Source organism: Lipotes vexillifer, unplaced genomic scaffold, assembly GCF_000442215.2.
Source record: "Lipotes vexillifer unplaced genomic scaffold, Lipotes_vexillifer_v1.1 scaffold258, whole genome shotgun sequence".
Lineage (NCBI taxonomy): Eukaryota > Metazoa > Chordata > Mammalia > Artiodactyla > Lipotidae > Lipotes > Lipotes vexillifer.
The window spans coordinates 1,186,922-1,204,716 of NW_006793735.1; the positions used below are offsets into that span (position 1 = coordinate 1,186,922).

At 37.0% G+C, this 17,795-nt stretch overlaps 1 protein-coding gene across 1 annotated transcript; it reads right to left on the reverse strand.

Moving 5' to 3' along the window:
- Positions 1-6,124: 6,124 nt before the first annotated feature.
- ZNF639 (zinc finger protein 639) lies at positions 6,125-14,212 on the reverse strand. Its single transcript, XM_007466700.1, has 5 exons — positions 14,140-14,212; positions 13,422-13,490; positions 12,277-12,387; positions 7,604-7,738; positions 6,125-7,463 (listed from the first exon to the last, which is right to left on the reverse strand). The coding sequence occupies exons 2-5, from the start codon at positions 13,477-13,479 to the stop codon at positions 6,310-6,312; spliced, it is 1,458 nt and encodes a 485-aa protein (XP_007466762.1). The 5' UTR covers positions 13,480-13,490; positions 14,140-14,212; the 3' UTR covers positions 6,125-6,309.
- Positions 14,213-17,795: the final 3,583 nt, after the last annotated feature.

Below are 17,795 nucleotides of genomic sequence, written 5' to 3' on the forward strand. Positions count from 1 at the left end.
AAAAAGAGAAAAAACCCCCAAAAGACCTTAACACATACAAGAATGTTTATGGGAGCATTATCTACAAAGTGAATACTTAGAAACACAGAAGGCACTCAACTTGATATTTAACTGAATTCGAGTTCAGAAAGATGACAGAGGAGAGTTTCCTGCCTTATATGGTAAATTTCTATGAGGACAAGAACCATAGTTTATCTTTGTATCCCTGTGCATATGGCTTGATAGGAGATATTCCATAGCTGTTTGTTAAACTGACTAGTAGTGAAAGAGAAGTTTTTAAGGAGCTGCAAGAAAAATTTGGTAACATTACATCCATTGTCCTTGGTTAGTCACACAATTTATGGTTAGCAAACAGGGACTAGAAGACAAAGTCACATGCCATGGTCCAGTACTATTACATTATTTTCTCTCTTCAATTGTCTGGTATGACATTCCATGGAAAAAATAGGGCACATTTTCACTTTTTCTATAGAAAATTCTTTGAAGAGTGGTAGAGAGTTATAAAGTCCTGTTTATTCTAGCTTAAAAAGCATTTGTCTAGGGCTTCCCTGGTGGCGCAGTGCTTGAGGGTCCGCCTGCCGATGCAGGAGACGCGGGTTCGTGCCCCGTTTCGGGAAGATCCCACATGCCGCGGAGCGGCTGGGCCCGTGAGCCATGGCCACTGAGCCTGCGCGTCCGGAGCCTGTGCTCCGCAAATGGGAGAGGCCACAACAGTGAGAGGCCCGCATAATGCAAGGAAAAAAAAAAAATAAAAAAAAACAAGTGGAAGCACTTGGTATCAAGATAATTTTTAAAAGGTATATGATGGCAATTTGGCAAAAAAAAGCATTTGTCTAATGATGTTAGAGAACCATTTTTCTAAGCTATAAACAAGAAATTTACATCAGAATTTTGTATTCTCAAACTTCAGTCATTCATGTTTCACCTGCTCAATTTTTTCCATGTCCATGTATCATTATTTACTTCATGCTTTTTCCTTAACTGTTTGCTTTAAAAATATTCATGAATCAGATTTGATGTTACATTTTACAACATATAATTTACAACCATGAAAATAAAACTATGTACTATATATATTTTTATATGTTGTGCGCTTTATGAGTCTGGATTAGATGATTTCTGAGGTTCCTCCTAAACTAACATTCTGTCATTTTGTGTTAGTTTCTCTACTTCAGCAATTTAGTTGTTCACTGAACAACACTGGATCAGTGCCACAAGGCACTTAACCATAATCTTGTAACCATAAAGAAAGAAGTGCCATGAGGGAATCTCCTGGCGGTCCAGTGGTTAGGACTTGGTGCTTTTACTCCGTGGCCTGTGCTCAATCCCCGGTTGGGGAACTAAGATTCCGCAAGAGCTGCGCAGCCTCCTCCCTGCCCCGCCTGCCCCGCAAAAAAAAAGTGCCATGATATTATGCTTTTTAAAAATCCAAAATAGACACATTAAAATTTCTAAATTCAGCACTGCTGCTAGACAGAAATTTATAAAATATTTACAGGGTATAGAAGCGAGTGATGTGGTGGGTATATGGTATGAAAGGATTAAGTTATTTTAAACACAGTTTGGAGAATACAGAGAAGGAAGAATTAAAGAAAACAAATCCACTCTCACCTTGCTAATTGGAAAATTTTTAATCTTTTGAGACTTTCTGAAAATCCAAATGAGGTGTGGAAGAGTTGCACAGAGGAGGGTAATCAGTCATAGAATATAGTTTGAGCAATATGTTTTTTTAAAAAAAATAATGCTATAGCAGAGAAGTGGTAACCCTAAATAAAACGTGCAGGGTAGGCAAGAAAAGAGAATTCAATAGTCTCAGATTTCAGCCAACTAAAATCCAAAACATCATGGTAAATGGTCTTTAGGCAGAGGATCAAAAAACAAAAAACAAAAACAAAAAAACACTACCCACCAGAAATTACATTTCTGTGTTATTTTGGTATGATTCCAATCCATAATCTCAGCTTATTCTGAAGAATAAGGGCAAAAGTATCAATGATTTCAACTGTAATGTTTTTCAGTAGTGGACAGTATCTGGATATTTAAAAACTAGAAAACATTTTTTATTCAAAACATACTTTTCATTAAATTTTTCAATGTGTAATTCATTCAGCTCAATATTTTTAGCAAGAAAAAAATTATCCAGGTCATATTTGTTTGCCTATTTAAAACTCAAAATAAACAAAAAACTTAAAGGTTGTGACAACAAAAATCCCCCTAAAAAAGTATCTAAATGGTCATACCTTTTAAAGTATGGGATTAAGACTAGTAGATGACACAATATTCCTATTTAGCAATGTGAGAAAATTGTTTCTTTTTACAGTGAAGAAATTACTTTTCATAAATGTGATTTATTTTGGGTTCAGGTAGTTACCAGTTTAATACCAAGGTTACTAAGGAGAATGAACTTAACAAGGAAGTTGTGGTGATGCTTTAATATGGAAAAATCTTTATATAGAATATTATTTTTCAAATCACTAGTATGAAGTAGACTCCAAGCAACTAATAGACTATTAATATTTTGTTTTTTAAACTTACAAATTGAGCATATAACTTCATGTAATAAACATGTAAATTACATGTGACAACTTTTAGCTTTGTGAATTTATATTTTACACCATAAATGTACATACACATTTCTTTCTCTTAGATTTGACTGTTGTCTTAAGAGATTAATTTATGGAAAGCTAAACCAATATAAGGTATATTTGTAAATCCATAAACTCAATGCCATGAATAATTCTTGTAGATACTCTATCTTCAGTCATCAGAACTTGAGTTACAAAGGAATATATATTCAAAAGTTCATTTTTAATTTATAGGGATGAGACTGTTAATCGTAGGGTAAAACTGACTAGCCAGATTTGCTTCTCTGTTGGGATTTACAGTTAGTTAAACTATTTATTTTCAATTAAATAAAAAGTACTGATTCTTTTAAGTCAATCTGCTTCTCAAGAGGATTGTGGCTATTTGATATGTATCTTTTTCTTTTGGCTGTGCCGCACGTCTTGGGGCATCTTTGTTCCCCACCAGGGATCTCACTCGTGCCCCCTGCCGTGGACGCATGGAGTCCTAACCATTGGACTGGCAGGGAATTCCCATGGCTATTTGATTTTTATTAGCTTTTTCAAATTTATGTCACTTATAGTGCTTTTAAGTCATGAAAATTCCATCAAAAATTAATCACAGTAGTATTAACCTGGGGAGTATATTAACCTGCTTGTAAAAGGTAAGACTGGGAGAACAAGCTGAGTTAAGATTAACTGTAAATTGCCAGGAATTAAGTAATTCAATGCTTTGAAAATCAGATTTAAAAACTAGGAATACTGTTAATTTTGGGGGGAAAACAAAACATTACTGGCTACACCTGCCAATAATTCAGCAATCATCTAACAGGCTACAGACCCTGTGAAACAGAGAAACTGGTTAATATATGATACACACTCAGAGGAATAAGAAAGGTGATTTAAAATGGTAAAACTGGCAAATTCATAAGCAGGAAATTTACAAATTTACAAGCTTTTGAGTACCACACAATCATTTTCAAATAACATGAACTGCAAAGTGAAGATGAAAAAAAAAGATCCATCACTACTGTTCACTACTGCCAAGAATTCTATTGTAGTGCTAATAAACATCACCATCTGTTACGTATTCTCGAGTCACAAGAGTACAGTGGAAATGTCTGTCTTTGCGCAGAAAAAATCTAGAAGCAATTAGAAAATTTTCTTTTTAAGTAGGTTTGTTTTTCCAAAGAAGTTAATTTAGCTAAAAATACAGACTTGCTACCTCAGCAATTTATGGTCAATCATAGGCTTATTTGAAAGCTGAGTCAAAGCAAAAAGGTTTTATTGGACAAACTGTCAGTGAGATGTGGCCTCAAGCTGCAGATTCAGCAAAAAAGCACTAAATTATATGGTTCTAAAACTTGGATTTAATACCTCTGGAGTAGTTGAATTACAATCTCGAATTTGATTACTAACACCTGATCAAAAGTAAAGTTGTAAAATACACAATTAAGAAAAACCAGGCATTATTTATTTAAGGTTTGTTTCCTGAAAATCAAATTCCTGAAGTTGGGGCTTCCCTGGTGGCGCAGTGGTTGAGAATCCGCTTGCCGATTCAGGGGACACCGGTTCGTGCCCCGGTCTGGGAAGATCCCACATGCCGCGCAGCAGCTGGGCCTGTGAGCCATGGCTGCTGAGCCTGCGCGTCCGGAGCCTGTGCTCCACAACGGGAGAGGCCACAACAGTGAGAGGCCCACGTATAGCAAAAAATAAATAAATAAATAAAAACTTTTAGTGTTTTGTAGGGATTACATTGATTCTATAAATCAATTTGGAGATCTGACATTTTACAACACAAAAAAAAAAAAAAAAAAAAAAAAAAAAAAAATTCCTGAAGTTGGATATATATTATATTAGTTGAATGGCTAGGTTACGTAGTTATGAAAAACATCCCAAGGACAAACCTTAGATTTTTATGTAACATGGTGTAATGGAAACATAACTACACTGGGAAGCCAAATAACTTGGATTCCACTCCTGCCTGCTATAACTGGTTTTGGGACCCTGGCCTAATAATAACCCTAAGTTTCTGTTTCTATAAGAAACTTAGAAAACTAGAGGGTGTAGACCAGATGGTTTCTAATGTTTCCTTCCAATTTCATTATAATTTTAAATCTTCTAAGAAACATTTACATCAGACAGCTCTACCTGGAATGTGATAATCAGATAGAATGGTAGTTTTTAGGAATACAGGTATGCATATATAACAAGATGGTGGAAATAAAAATGATTGGTTTTGAAAAACTTGTTGCTGCCACCATTCTCAAAACAGACTCAATTCCCATGGGTCGTGAAGTAAAAAAACACTGTGGGTCATAAATCAGTCTTTTCAACTACATCAATATTTCTGAATGACAATATAGTTAGCAACAGTGTTTATTATATTTGAGGTCAATGATGCACAAAATGCTATCTCCTTGATACTACAAAAAGCTGTTACTGAATTGTAGTTGTGCCTCTCCCTCACTCCCCTCAGTTCATATGTTGAAGTCCTGGGCCCCAGTACATCAAAATATGAACTTATTTGTGTCTTTATCAAGTTAAAATGAGGTTATCAGGGTGGGCCCTAATCCAATGACTGGCTGGTTCCTTGTAAAAGGGGCAAAGTTGGAAACAGACTTGCACTCAGGGAGAAGATGACGTGAACATGAAGATAGCCACGTACAAGCCAAGGAGAGCAGTGGGGAACAGATCCTTCTCTCAGCTCTCAGAAGGAATCAACTATGCTAATATTTCAATTTTGAATTTCTAACCTCTAGAACTGTGAGGCAATAAATTTCTATTGTTTAAGCCACTCAGTTTGTGATAATTTGTTATGGTAGCCACAGGAAACTAATACAGAAGATTGATTTACCACTATGAAAAGTAATCTATACATTTTCATACAGCAACCCCTATCTCCCACATCTTCCTATCTCTATTTTAATACTTCAGTGGGTTTTCTCAGAAAATGATTTGATATCAGAAGTTCGGGTACGACTTTGCAGCTGCATAACTGAAAATGAAATGTGAAAAGATTATAAATAACCTGCTTATTCATTTATAAATGAGTTATGAAATATTACTTTATTGTTGAACCCCTTACCAGTTTCTCCCCATTTAAAATTATTTAGCACATAGATGGGGTTAAAATAGAGTGAGAATTAAAAAAAGACTGCCAAGAAAACCAGATCTCTCTTTCTTACCATAACGCTGGCCTCCTAGTGTCACTGAAAGAATCACACAGATGGGGAGTTCACTGATTGCCTTGGGGATGGTAATTGTTGGGGAATGCAAAAGGAGGGTCTGGATCTTATTAATGGGAGTATCAGTGGACTTAAGTGTGTATTATGTTGCACTTTAGTTCTGGTAGTACAGTACTTTAACGACTTCATACATGAAAAATTGATCTTGTTTTGAGTTTAAAGAAGAAAAAGTTTACAGCACCTATGTTTACGGAAGGAAAACTACAGTCTAATTTCTTCAGTACATCTGTTTCTTATCGATTTATGAAATCAGAGAACATGCAAGACAGACGACGATAGTCACCAAAAGCGGTTAAAACTACCAACTACAATACATTGAAAATATCACATTTAGGATACAATTATATACTGAAAAAGGTAGCAATGCCAAGAAAAAAAATTTAAAAAGATCTTGTTAAAGACAGTTATCATAAGTTGTGTTTAAAATCATCCATTTTAACATCTGCAAAAAAGTCGAATTTATTATTTTACATCAACATTATGGAAGTTAAAGAGAACAATCAAGTTGTCTCATGGACTGGAAGGTGACTTATTAATTCCCTTTCATTTCCAAACCTCATTAAGCAGTCACTACATTTATGAGGTAAATCAGCCGAATGCTTGAAATCTAGATGAATTTTAAGATCTTCAATCTGTCCTGTTGAATATTCACAATATTGACATAAATAAATCCCTTCAGATAAATGTGAATTTAAATGTTTGCAATATTCTAGCATACTTGAAAAGCCTTTCCCACAGTCATCACAAACATGAGGAAAAATTTTAGTATGTTCAATAGCAACATGCCTGTTAACATTTGTATGAAGTCTACTCCGAAACCCACATACTTGACATACAAAGAAGTTTTTACATTTGTCAAATGTAATTTTGCTTAAGAGGCTATACTGTCCATGTTCTCCATTGTTATACTTATCACTTAACTCTATTAATTTACATGCATGCTCATTTACCACATGGCTATGCAAGTCTTCTGGATCATTCGTTTCATGTTCACAGAACTGACACAAGTACTGTTCATCACAGCTGTGCTCCTGGAAATGTAGGTAGAGTTCACTGCTTGAGGAGAACTGTACATCACACTGCTCACACCAATAAAGGTGATCACTAAAATGGGTGTCTGCAATGTGCTGGCTGAGGTTCTCAAAAATTACTGTCTTATAATCACAGTATTTACAAATGTAGGGATCCTCTTCATGCAGTTTGGCATGTTCGATCAGGAGCATGTTGGTAGAGAAACTTTCTTTGCATACTCGACAGACATTTGAATCAGTACGCTTATGCTTCAAGATCATATGCTGCTTTAAATCAGAAAAATATTTGCTGTTGAACTCACAAAGTTCACATTTATAGAGGCCACTGCTATTAGCTCTCAGTAAAGGCCATTTCTGCTGGGCAGTCACATTAAAAGCTTGGCTCTTGTCAAGAATTTTGCAAAGTTTAGCTGGTGGCTCTTCATCAGTTTGGTCTTGGAGACTCTCAGAGGAATTGTTTTCTGTCTCTATATCATAATCTTCAGAAATTGCATGCACTTCCGCAGCAATTGGAACATCTTCAGCAGTGTGAACTTCTATAGGGCTCTCCTCTTGAGTTTGCTGGTTGACTGATTCAGGGGAGTCGCACTCTTCATCACAAATTTCAATATCAGCAGATTTTTCTAAATAAGACAAGGCTATTATTATTATTACTAAATAAGACCTACAAAATAAGTCACTGGCAAAAAGAAATTTATTTTACTTATTATTTTTTCACTGATCTATACAAAATGTGCAAATTCTATTAATTACTTTCCCTTACCTGTAGAAAAGGCAGTGTGATCTAGAATTCTAAGTACAGGACTGGGAACCAGGTAGTTTTGATTTCTGTTTCTGGCCTTGATTCCATCTGTAAATTTTGGCAGGTCATTTGATGTCTCTGTATCAGAATCATCATCTGTGAAAAGGGATTTGGAAAAATATTTAATTTATATCAGAACATTAAACATTATTATAAAACAAAGCACAAATGTTTTTAAATATAATTTAGAATTCCAACAGAACTAAGGACTTAAATTTAGCTATGAAAAGCTTTGTTATCTGCATACCACAGATACACAAAAATCTGTCCAAACAAGCAACTACTTTTGCTTCCATGCCCTATTTGGACTAGAATACACTTTTTAAAGTTACTTGGGAATTGTAACTTGAAATTACTGGGTCTGAGTAAGTCTTTATTCCCTCAGCTCAGCCCTAATGTGTGTTTATTTTTTAACACTTTAATTGGAGTATAACTGCTTTACAATGGTGTGCTAGTTTCTGCTGTATAACAGTGAATCAGCTATATATATACATATGTTCCCATATCTCTTCCCTCTTGCGTCACCCTCCCTCCCACCCTCCCTATCCCAACCCTCTAAGTAGTCACAAAGCACCAAGCTGATCTCGGTGCTGATCTCCCTGTGCTATGCGGCTGCTTCCCATTAGCTATCTATTTTACGTTTGGTAGTGTATATATATCCATGCCACCCTCTCACTTTGTCACAGCTTATCCTTTCCCCTCCCCATATCCTCAAGTCCATTCTCTAGTAGGTCTGTGTCTTTATTCCCATCTTCCCCTAGGTTCTTCATACCATTTTTTTTTTCTTTTTAGAGTTCATATATATGTGGTAGCATACGGGCATGAGACGCTAAGGACAGACTCTAGGTCCATCCACCTCACTAAAAATAACTCAATTTCGTTTCTTTTTATGGCTGAGTAATATTCCATTGTATATATGTGCCACATCTTCTTTATCCATTCATCTGTCGATGGACACTTAGGTTGCTTCCATGCCCTGGCTACTGTAAATAGAGCTGCAATGGCGCTGCAATGAACATTGGGGTACACATGCCTTATTTACCTATTTATTTATTTATGGCTGCGTTGGGTCTTAGTTGCTGTGCATGGGTTCTCACTGCGGTGGCTTCTGTTGTGGAGCACGGGCTCTAGGTGTGCAGGCTACAGTAGCTGTGGCTCGAAGGCTCTAGGGCACAGGCTCAGTAGTCATGGCGCACGGGCTTAGTTGCTCCATGGCATGTGGAATCTCCCTGGACCAGGGCTCGAACCCATGTCTCCTGAATTGGCAGGCGGATTCGTAACCACTGCGCCACCAGGGAAGCCCATGTGCCCTTTTGAATTACGGTTTTCTCAGGGTATATGCCCAGTAGTGGGATTGCTGGGTCATATGGTAGTTCTATTTGTAGTTTTTTAAGGAACCTCCATACTGTGCTCCATAGTGGCTGTATCAATTTACATTCCCACCAACAGTGCAAGAGGGTTCCCTTTTCTCCACACCCTCTCCAGCATTTATTGTTTGTACATTTTTTGATGATGGGCGTTCTGACTTGTGTGAGATGATATCTCATTGTAGTTTTGATTTGCATTTCTCTAATGATTAATAATGTTGAGCCTTCTTTCATGTGTTCGTTGGCAATCTGTATATCTTTTTTGGAGAAATGTCTATTTAGGTCTTCTCCCCATTTTTGGATTGGTTTGTTTTTTTTTGATATTGAGCTGCATGAGCTGCTTTTAAATTTTGGAGATTAATCCTTTGTCAGTTGCTTCATTTCCAAATATTTTCTCCCGTTCTGAGGGTTGTCTTTTCGTCTTGTTTATGGTTTCCTTTGCTGTGCAAAAGCTTTTAATTTTCACTAGGTCCTGTTTCTGTTTTTATTTCCCTTTATCCAGGAGGTGGGTCAAAAAGGATCTTGATGAGATTTATGTCATAGTGTTCTACCTATGTTTTCCTCAAAGAGTTTGATTATGTCTGGCCTTACATTTAGGTTTTTAATCCATTTTCAGTTTATTTTTGTGTATGGTGTTAGGGAGTGTTCTAATTTCATTCTTTTAATGTAGCTGTCCAGTTTTCCCAGCACCACTTATTGAAGAGGTTGTCTTTTATCCATTGTATATTCTTGCCTCCTTTATCAAAGATAAGTTGACCATATGTGCATGGGTTTATCTCTGGGCTTTCTATCCTGTTCCATTGATCTATATTTCTGTTTTTGTGTCAGTACCATACTGTCTTGATTACTGTAGCTCTGTAGTATAGTCTGAAGTCCGGGAGCCTGATTCCTCCAGCTCCGTTTTTTGTTCTCAAGATTGCTTTGGCTATTCGGGGTCTTTTGTGTTTCCATACAAATTGTGAAATTTTTTGTTCTAGTTCTGTGAAAAATGCCAGTGGTAGTTTGATAGGGATTGCATTGAATCTGTAGATTGCTTTGGGTAGTAGAGTCATTTTCACAATGTTGATTCTTCCAATCCAAGAACATGGTATATCTCTCCATCTATCTGTATCATCTTTAATTTCTTTCAGCAGTGTCTTATAATTTTCTGCATACAGGCCTTTTGTCTCCTTTGGTTTATTCCTAGGTTTATTCCTTTTATTTCCTTTTCTTCTCTGATTGCTGTGGCTAAAACTTCCAAAACTATGTTGAATAAGAGTGGTGAGAGTGGGCAACCTTGTCTTGTTCCTGATCTTAGTGGAAATGCTTTCAGTTTTTCACCACTGAGGATGCTGCTGGCTGTGGGTTTGTCATATATGGCCTTCATTATGTTGAGGTAAGTTCCCTCTATGCCTACTTTCTGGAGGGTTTTTATCATAAATTGGTGTTGAATTTTGTCAAAAGCTTTCTCTGCAACTATTGAGATGATCATATGATTTTTCTCTTTCAATTTGTTAAAGCCCCAGTGTTTTAAAGGTAACACAGACAAGGTGAAATGCCAGTCAGTAAAGAAAACTGCACTTCAACATCAGGTCTTTTTTAAACAGACTTTATGTTTTAGAAGTTTCAGATTTACAGAAAAAAAAAAAACAGTACAGAGAATTCCCATATATCCTCCATTCACTTCCTCCACTCTTAACATCTTACATTAATATTTGTTACAATTAATGACCAATACTGGTAAGTTATTAACTAAAGCCCATACTTCATCCAGATATCCTTGGATTTTACGTAATGTCCTTTTTCTGTTCCAGGATCCCAACCAGGATACATACCATTTAGTTGTCATGTCTCTAGGCTACTGGTAACTGTGGTAGTTTCTCAGCCTTCCCTTGTTTTCGAAGACCATGACAATTTGAGGAGACTGGTAAGGTATTTTGCAGGATGTCCCACTAATGAACTTTGGTTTTTTTCATGATTAGACTGGGGTTATGGATTATTGGGAGGGAAACACAGAGGCAAACTGTCAATTTTTATCGTATCATATCAAAAGTACATACTATTAACTTGGTTTATCACTGTTGATGTTGAACTTGATAACCGGGGTATTTATCAGGTTTCTTCAACGTAAAGTCACTCTTTTACTTTCCATACTCTATGCTTGGAATTAAGTCGCTAAGTGCAGTCTGTACTTTAGGAGTGGAAAGTTATGCTCTACTTCCTTGAATGAGGAGTATCTACATAAATAATTTGGAATTCTTCTGTACAAATTTGTTTCCTCTCCCTTAAATCAGCCATTTCTGCAAGAAGCCCTTGTTCCTTTTATTGGAAAATGGTATTAGAAACCAAGACCTGGATAGTAGATGTGCTCATTGCTACTGGGCTGTCATTTCTGCTAGGCCCCCTCAGCTAACATGGCAAATAATACGTGCATGTACACTACCATGTATATATAGATATACCCATAAATGTTTCTGTATGTAACCATTTGTGTCTACATTAAGCCAAACATGAGTTCATACTGATGTCTCTGCCTCTGCATGTTCTTTTCTTAAAATTTATTTTTGTTTTTTTATTATTTTTAAAAAATATTTATTTATTTGGATGCACTGGGTCTTAGTTGCAGTACATGGGATCTTTCAGTTGCGGCATGCAGTCTCTTAGTTGCAGTGTATGGGATCTAGTTTCCTGACCAGGGATTGAACCCGGGCCCCCTGCTCTGGGAGCACGGAGTCTTAATCACTAGAGCACCAGGGAAAGCCCTGCATGTTCTTTAAATAATTTATGTATCTGTGCCTATAATAGGAGCTCACGGGAACTGGGAGTTTTGATTATTGCAGAGGAAGAAGAGAACAAATGCAAGTTACTATTCATCTTATGCTCTAGAAAAGAGGAGTCAATAGAAGATACAAGATTGAAAATGACCAAATCCTTCACCCTCTGTTCTTTCCTTCCATTAGCCCTCCAGACTGAAAGGTATAGCTGAGTCGAACTGTGCGTAACAGTATTCTTCACCTTTCATCATAAATGGTCCAAACTCTGGGTCATTCCTGCATTGCCACTGATTCCTAGCTGATTAAAATTGATTTAGGAGGATCTGTTTTTGATTTATATCTCTGAAATAATGTTAAAAGTTAAAATTCACTTTCTTACACAAAACTCTTTTGTTTTCTTAAGTTTAAACACTTGCCCAATTTGAAATCATCACTTTCACCCACATTTTCAAAAAAGAAATGAAAAATTATAAAAGCAACTTAAAGAAAAATATTTTGGAAAAGTTAGATATACCTTTGTTGTCAAAATATTTTAAGTCTGGTTGTCTCATAGAACAAACACTATAACAATGATCAGAAAAAATGCCATTGAATCCATCTGCAATTCTGCTTATTCCAGAGGAATCTGAAAACAAAATTTTAAAAATTTCAAGCACACTGAACATATATACATTTAATGACAGCAATCTCTTTATCCAACTATATAAAATTTCATAGTATTTGTAATAAAGTATTAATATTTCCCTCAATTCTCAAGGCTTTTATAATTCAGATCTGACACTGACTTTGAGCTTTGAAAGAACCATAAATTATACAATTTAAAATATAATACTTTGAAGCACACAAAGATACATTTGCCTTGGTCAGAATCCCACAAAATATAAATATGCAATATATATGTTAATTGCAAAAAACAAAAACAAAAATAACAAACCAAAAAAAACATTGAATTAACTACCAAGAAGATCTGCCATGTACTGTAGGAAAAGCATAACACATAGGGGAAAGTCTGAGGACCAGTTAGGGCTCTGAATACAGTCATTTCAACTCTTGCCTGGGAAGTGCCAGTAAGCAGTAAACCAGGCTTAATTCCCTCAGATACGAAAAATGTGTGGGTTGGGTTGGTTAACAGGTATACCTGAGACTGTCCCAAGTATATGCATGTGAGTTGCATTTGTTACAGATGGCCAAAGACATATTATTTGCCAAGACAGCAGAGCCAACCTCAAAGAAAGGATCTAAAATTACACAATCAAAAAGAAATTCATATTTCTGAAAATAATGTACAAGATAAAGTATTTTCCCAATGATGCAAAATATCTTCCACCAAGGTTATTGCCGTGCCTTAAGCACAAGTTTGGGAATCACACAGGCAAATATCAATTATGCTGTACAAGTATGTAACCTTGGACATCTAATTTTAAATATCTATAAACCACGAAGTTGTGAGGAATAAACAATGTCTGTAAAGTTCTGATGTGTGCTTAGCACATGGCAGACATTGAGAAATATATATTCAGAGAATTTATTTAAAGTTTACTCTTACCTAAAAGTTGACCCGGATATTTAATTCTTATCAGATCATTTATGAGAAGATGATGGAAACAACTGCATGGGAATACATGGCCTAACTTTTAAATAATTTAATCATACACTGACCTGAATAACGAGAAGGGTGTAAAGTCTTCCTTTTTCTTTTTTTAGGATATTCATTCATATCTTTTTAATCTAAAAATGGAAAAATTTAACAAATATATCACAACTGTTAATATTGTTATAAAATTTTCTTCTAACCAAATAATTTATTGGCAATAGGAAGTATGTGTGCCACATGAAAATCCACTTCATAAGAGAAATGTTAAACAATCCTTCTGCTTACATTTTGGATTTATTTTTCTGATCAAGTTTAAAGGCAGGACACCAAGTTCTGTTCTCTTTCTTACTGAGGTTGAGAACTCCTTTTCAAATGTGGATGTAATTGTGAAAACTGGATAATAACATAAGCCTTATGCTTAAATTATTTTTTATAGAAGACAAATTGTGCATATGGCACCAAATTAAGGGTTTTACAGGTACATTTCTTAGAGTTGGGAATATTTTGACACAGTTTTGAATCCACAGGTAGATAGATTCCCTCAAAAAAATACTGTCACAAACCTGTATTGATGCCCTGGCTTCAGGAAAAACAAAAAACCAAAAAAAACAAAACTCATTGTATAGAAGCTCAGAATATAACTTTCAAGAAGAAAATCCTTTTCTGACTTACAAGGTCACATTCAACATTCTGTCGAGAACAAAAGAGTATGGCAGCCACTGAATGATTAAATTCCGACAGACTTGTAGAATTGACTAATTAGTTTTACTACATCCCACTTACTTGGTACAATTCTTAATACTGGAGTGAAGAAAAATGAATTACAGGAAGTTTTCACAGATGGTAAAAAAAATGCCTGTAGAAAAAAACATGACAAAAGTCATATGAGCAAAAATGCAGTTCATTTCTGAGACACAAGAATACAATGGTGGGCTTCCCTGGTGGCGCAGTGGTTAAGAATCTGCCTGCCAATGCAGGGGACATGGGTTCGAGTCCTATTCTGGGAAGATACCACATGCTGTGGAGCGACTAAGCCCATGTGCCATGACTACTGAGCCTGCGCTTAGAGCCCTCGAGCCATAACTACTGAGCCTGTGTGCCACAACTACTGAAGCCTGTGTGCCTAGAGCCCACGCTCCGCAACAAGAGAAGCCACTGCAGTGAGAAGCCCGCACACCGCAACGAAGAGTAGCCCCCACTCACTGCAACTAGAAAAAGCCTGTGTGCAACAACAAAGACCAAACGCAGCACAAATAAATAAATAAATAAATAAAATTAGTTAAAAAAAAAAAGAATATAATAGTACCAGATCTTAGTCAACTAGAAAGCTATACAGAATTAACTCAAGTACAATATTCTTTTGAACATACTGTATTAAGTACTAAAACTTGTATAAATCTATAAATATGTGACTATATGTAAACGTGTCACGTTTCGTTGAAATGAATTTACCTTCTAAAGCTATAGTTGTATCTTAACACCAAAATAGGAATATAAATCTCATTAATTTATTTAGCCACAGTGAAAGCCAATATAATGCAAGCCAACTCCAAATTAGACTTTAAACTGTTTAAATCCTTATAGATTATTTAATAAAGTATAATAATGATCATTTGAGCACCAATTATGTACCATGCTGTGTACATTATTTTATTTAACCCTATGATTTGCAAAATCCACAACACTCTCAAAATCGCTATTCTTTACCCGTTGTTACTGATGAGAAAACTGAGGCATAAATTTAAGTCAGGGGAATACTTAATAAGTGACAGGGCTGGGATTTGAACAGAGATCTAACTGATTTTGAAGACCATGCTTTCAATCCCTTTATTTTAGTTTTGGAAACAAATAGGGAGATAAAGTGATCACCTCAATTCAAGTAATAGATTAGTGTCAGAATCAGAACTGCCTACTCCATTTCAGATTAGTGTTCTTTCCACTGTAGCATTGGGAAAGTAAGGAATGTCAGGGAAAAAAATGCATTGTGAAGTCTTCTCTACAAGCTTATAAACTGCTTTTCTTATCACCACGGTGATATACTATATAGCAGGTAGAACTTGGCATCATTACTAAGACCATCTCATTTCTAGTGGTAAGGAACTTGAGGTGAACATACTATTTTTGCTGTTTCACTAAGTTCTGGGTATATCAGCACTACACGTGCTGTTATACTACACTTATAGTGCTGCTGAGTTTATTGCAAATTTTCCTTATTTTATTTGATCTTCACAACAATCCTGTGAAGTACATAGAAGGGCTACTATCAAATCCACTCCAATATTACTGATGAGGAAACAAACTCAGGGAAAGTCAAGTCAACAAAGTAGCAGAACCAGAGATGAAAAAGCATGTCTTCTGACTTCTGGGTTTTGAACAACTAACTGTGTGAGTAAATCTTCACTTCTAATCATTGCTACCAGAAAGTTACGTCTTGCTTCCAGTTCTTACTCAGCCACCAACTGGGAGGAGGGGAAGGGAATCACCCAAAGAAATTGACAACCATGATTTACAGAAATTGTATCAATATATATAATGCCTCACCTAACAACACAAATAGCATTCCTTGAGCCCACCCCCATCAAGTGCATTAAAAAATTAAAAAAAGAAAAGCTGTTTTCATATTTATGTAATAAACTAAAATCTCAAGACTTATTCCTAACACCTTTTGTACACTTCCAGAATTTACACAGCTAAAACCTTTATACTTCATGTTCTAAATGTTCTACAGGTATCAGATCGAACACAGAAAACTGTCAGCTGAGCATGTTAAACACTTCAAATTCTTTCAAAAAACCAAGAAAAGGAAACCAAGCACAGCATTAGAATTAATGTTGCAAGCTGGCCTGGATTCAGACTGTCAGGTGGAAGGAATAGGATCACTTTGATCAGGAATTGTTTGACTCCTACTTAGGGCTAAACAATAATGCTCACCAGACCTCCTTTAAGCCAAGATGGTAAAATGCCCACTGAAGACCAAAAACGCTAACCATCCTTCATTTCAGCAAATGTTTTTAAGTGCCTTTTGTATGTATAACTGCCCTGATGAAGAAGTTTGGCTTTTTTACTTAGGTATGTGTCACATACACATTTGCTCACTAGTCCTTTCATTGGGAAGATTCTGAACATGCACCTTTTAACTCAACTCCCCTTCCTCACTTAAAAACAAACTACAGATGTAATATATGTCACTGCAGTAAAATTAGAAAAAAATTAAAATGAATTGAATCACTTAGAATCTATTCATCCAGAAAAACCAATGTTAACATTTTGGTGCATATACATCTAGACATTTTTCTCATGCTAAGGTATTCACAAATATTTTACGTTTACAGAAAGAAAATCATGCCATCCAAAACATTTTTTTTAAAAAAAGCAACTTACAAGACACTCATCAGCATCTTTCCACCTGTCATTTTTTTCAATAAGAACGTCTAAGTACAAAACACACTACAGATAATAGGCAGTCAGCACTTACATCAAAGAGTTCAACCTCTCTAAGGCCTTTCATGCAATGTAAATATTCTTTCTAATTGGTATAAACATAAGACAAGCATTTACAATAAAAAGCTAGTTTTCTTCTAAAGTTTTACAAGCACGTTCTTTTCCACCTTCATTTTGAAACAAGTATATATTTTCCAGATTTTAAAAGAAATGAAACACAAAAATGCCACAGGAAAACCTGAACTAGACCCGACACTATATGTCCAATTTAGTGTCACTCTTTGCTTTATCTCTTTGCTAAGAGATAAACTGCCTCAAATCACTCGTGTCCCTTGCTTCTACTGAAAAACAAGACCAAAAGGAGTTATAAGCACCCTAACAAGTGGCTTACACTATACTGGCTGGAGACTTATAGCCGGGACCGAGGCCTGAAGATTGAGGCTACAGGCGCGGTCAAGGGACGCGCCGTCGGAGGGTCAAGATGCCACCCGGCAGGGCCTGAGGGCCAGCGTGGCACCGACGGGCGTCCCGGGCCCAGACGCCCGGAGGGGCCCCTCAGGAGCCACCGGGACCCAGCCGCCTCCACCCCAGCGCCACGCACCGGCCCCACCCGGGCCCGGCGACTAGCGGAAACTCCCAAGTCCCGACCCCTGAGGCACCTTTCGGAAAAAAACAGCGGGCTGCCGAGGCGAGCCGGGGTGGAGGCATCCTCCACAGGGTATGGAACTGCCTTCGGGATGGGGGAGGGGAGCGCCATCCCGCCTGAAAACGAAGGCAGGGTTTCAGTTTAAAAGACGCCATCCGGTCTTCCCTGCCCTCTCCCGCAGGAAGCTGCGCCCGCACTCCCGCGGCCCCTGCAGCAGTGCAGCCCCCGATCCGCTCCGCCCTCACACTCACCAGTCCTCGGGCCCCGCCCGGCCAGCCCAGGCGCAGCTCCGAGGCGGCGGACAAGGCGCCCGAGCACTGTCGGAGGGGCCGCGCAGCCCTGCCCTCGGGCG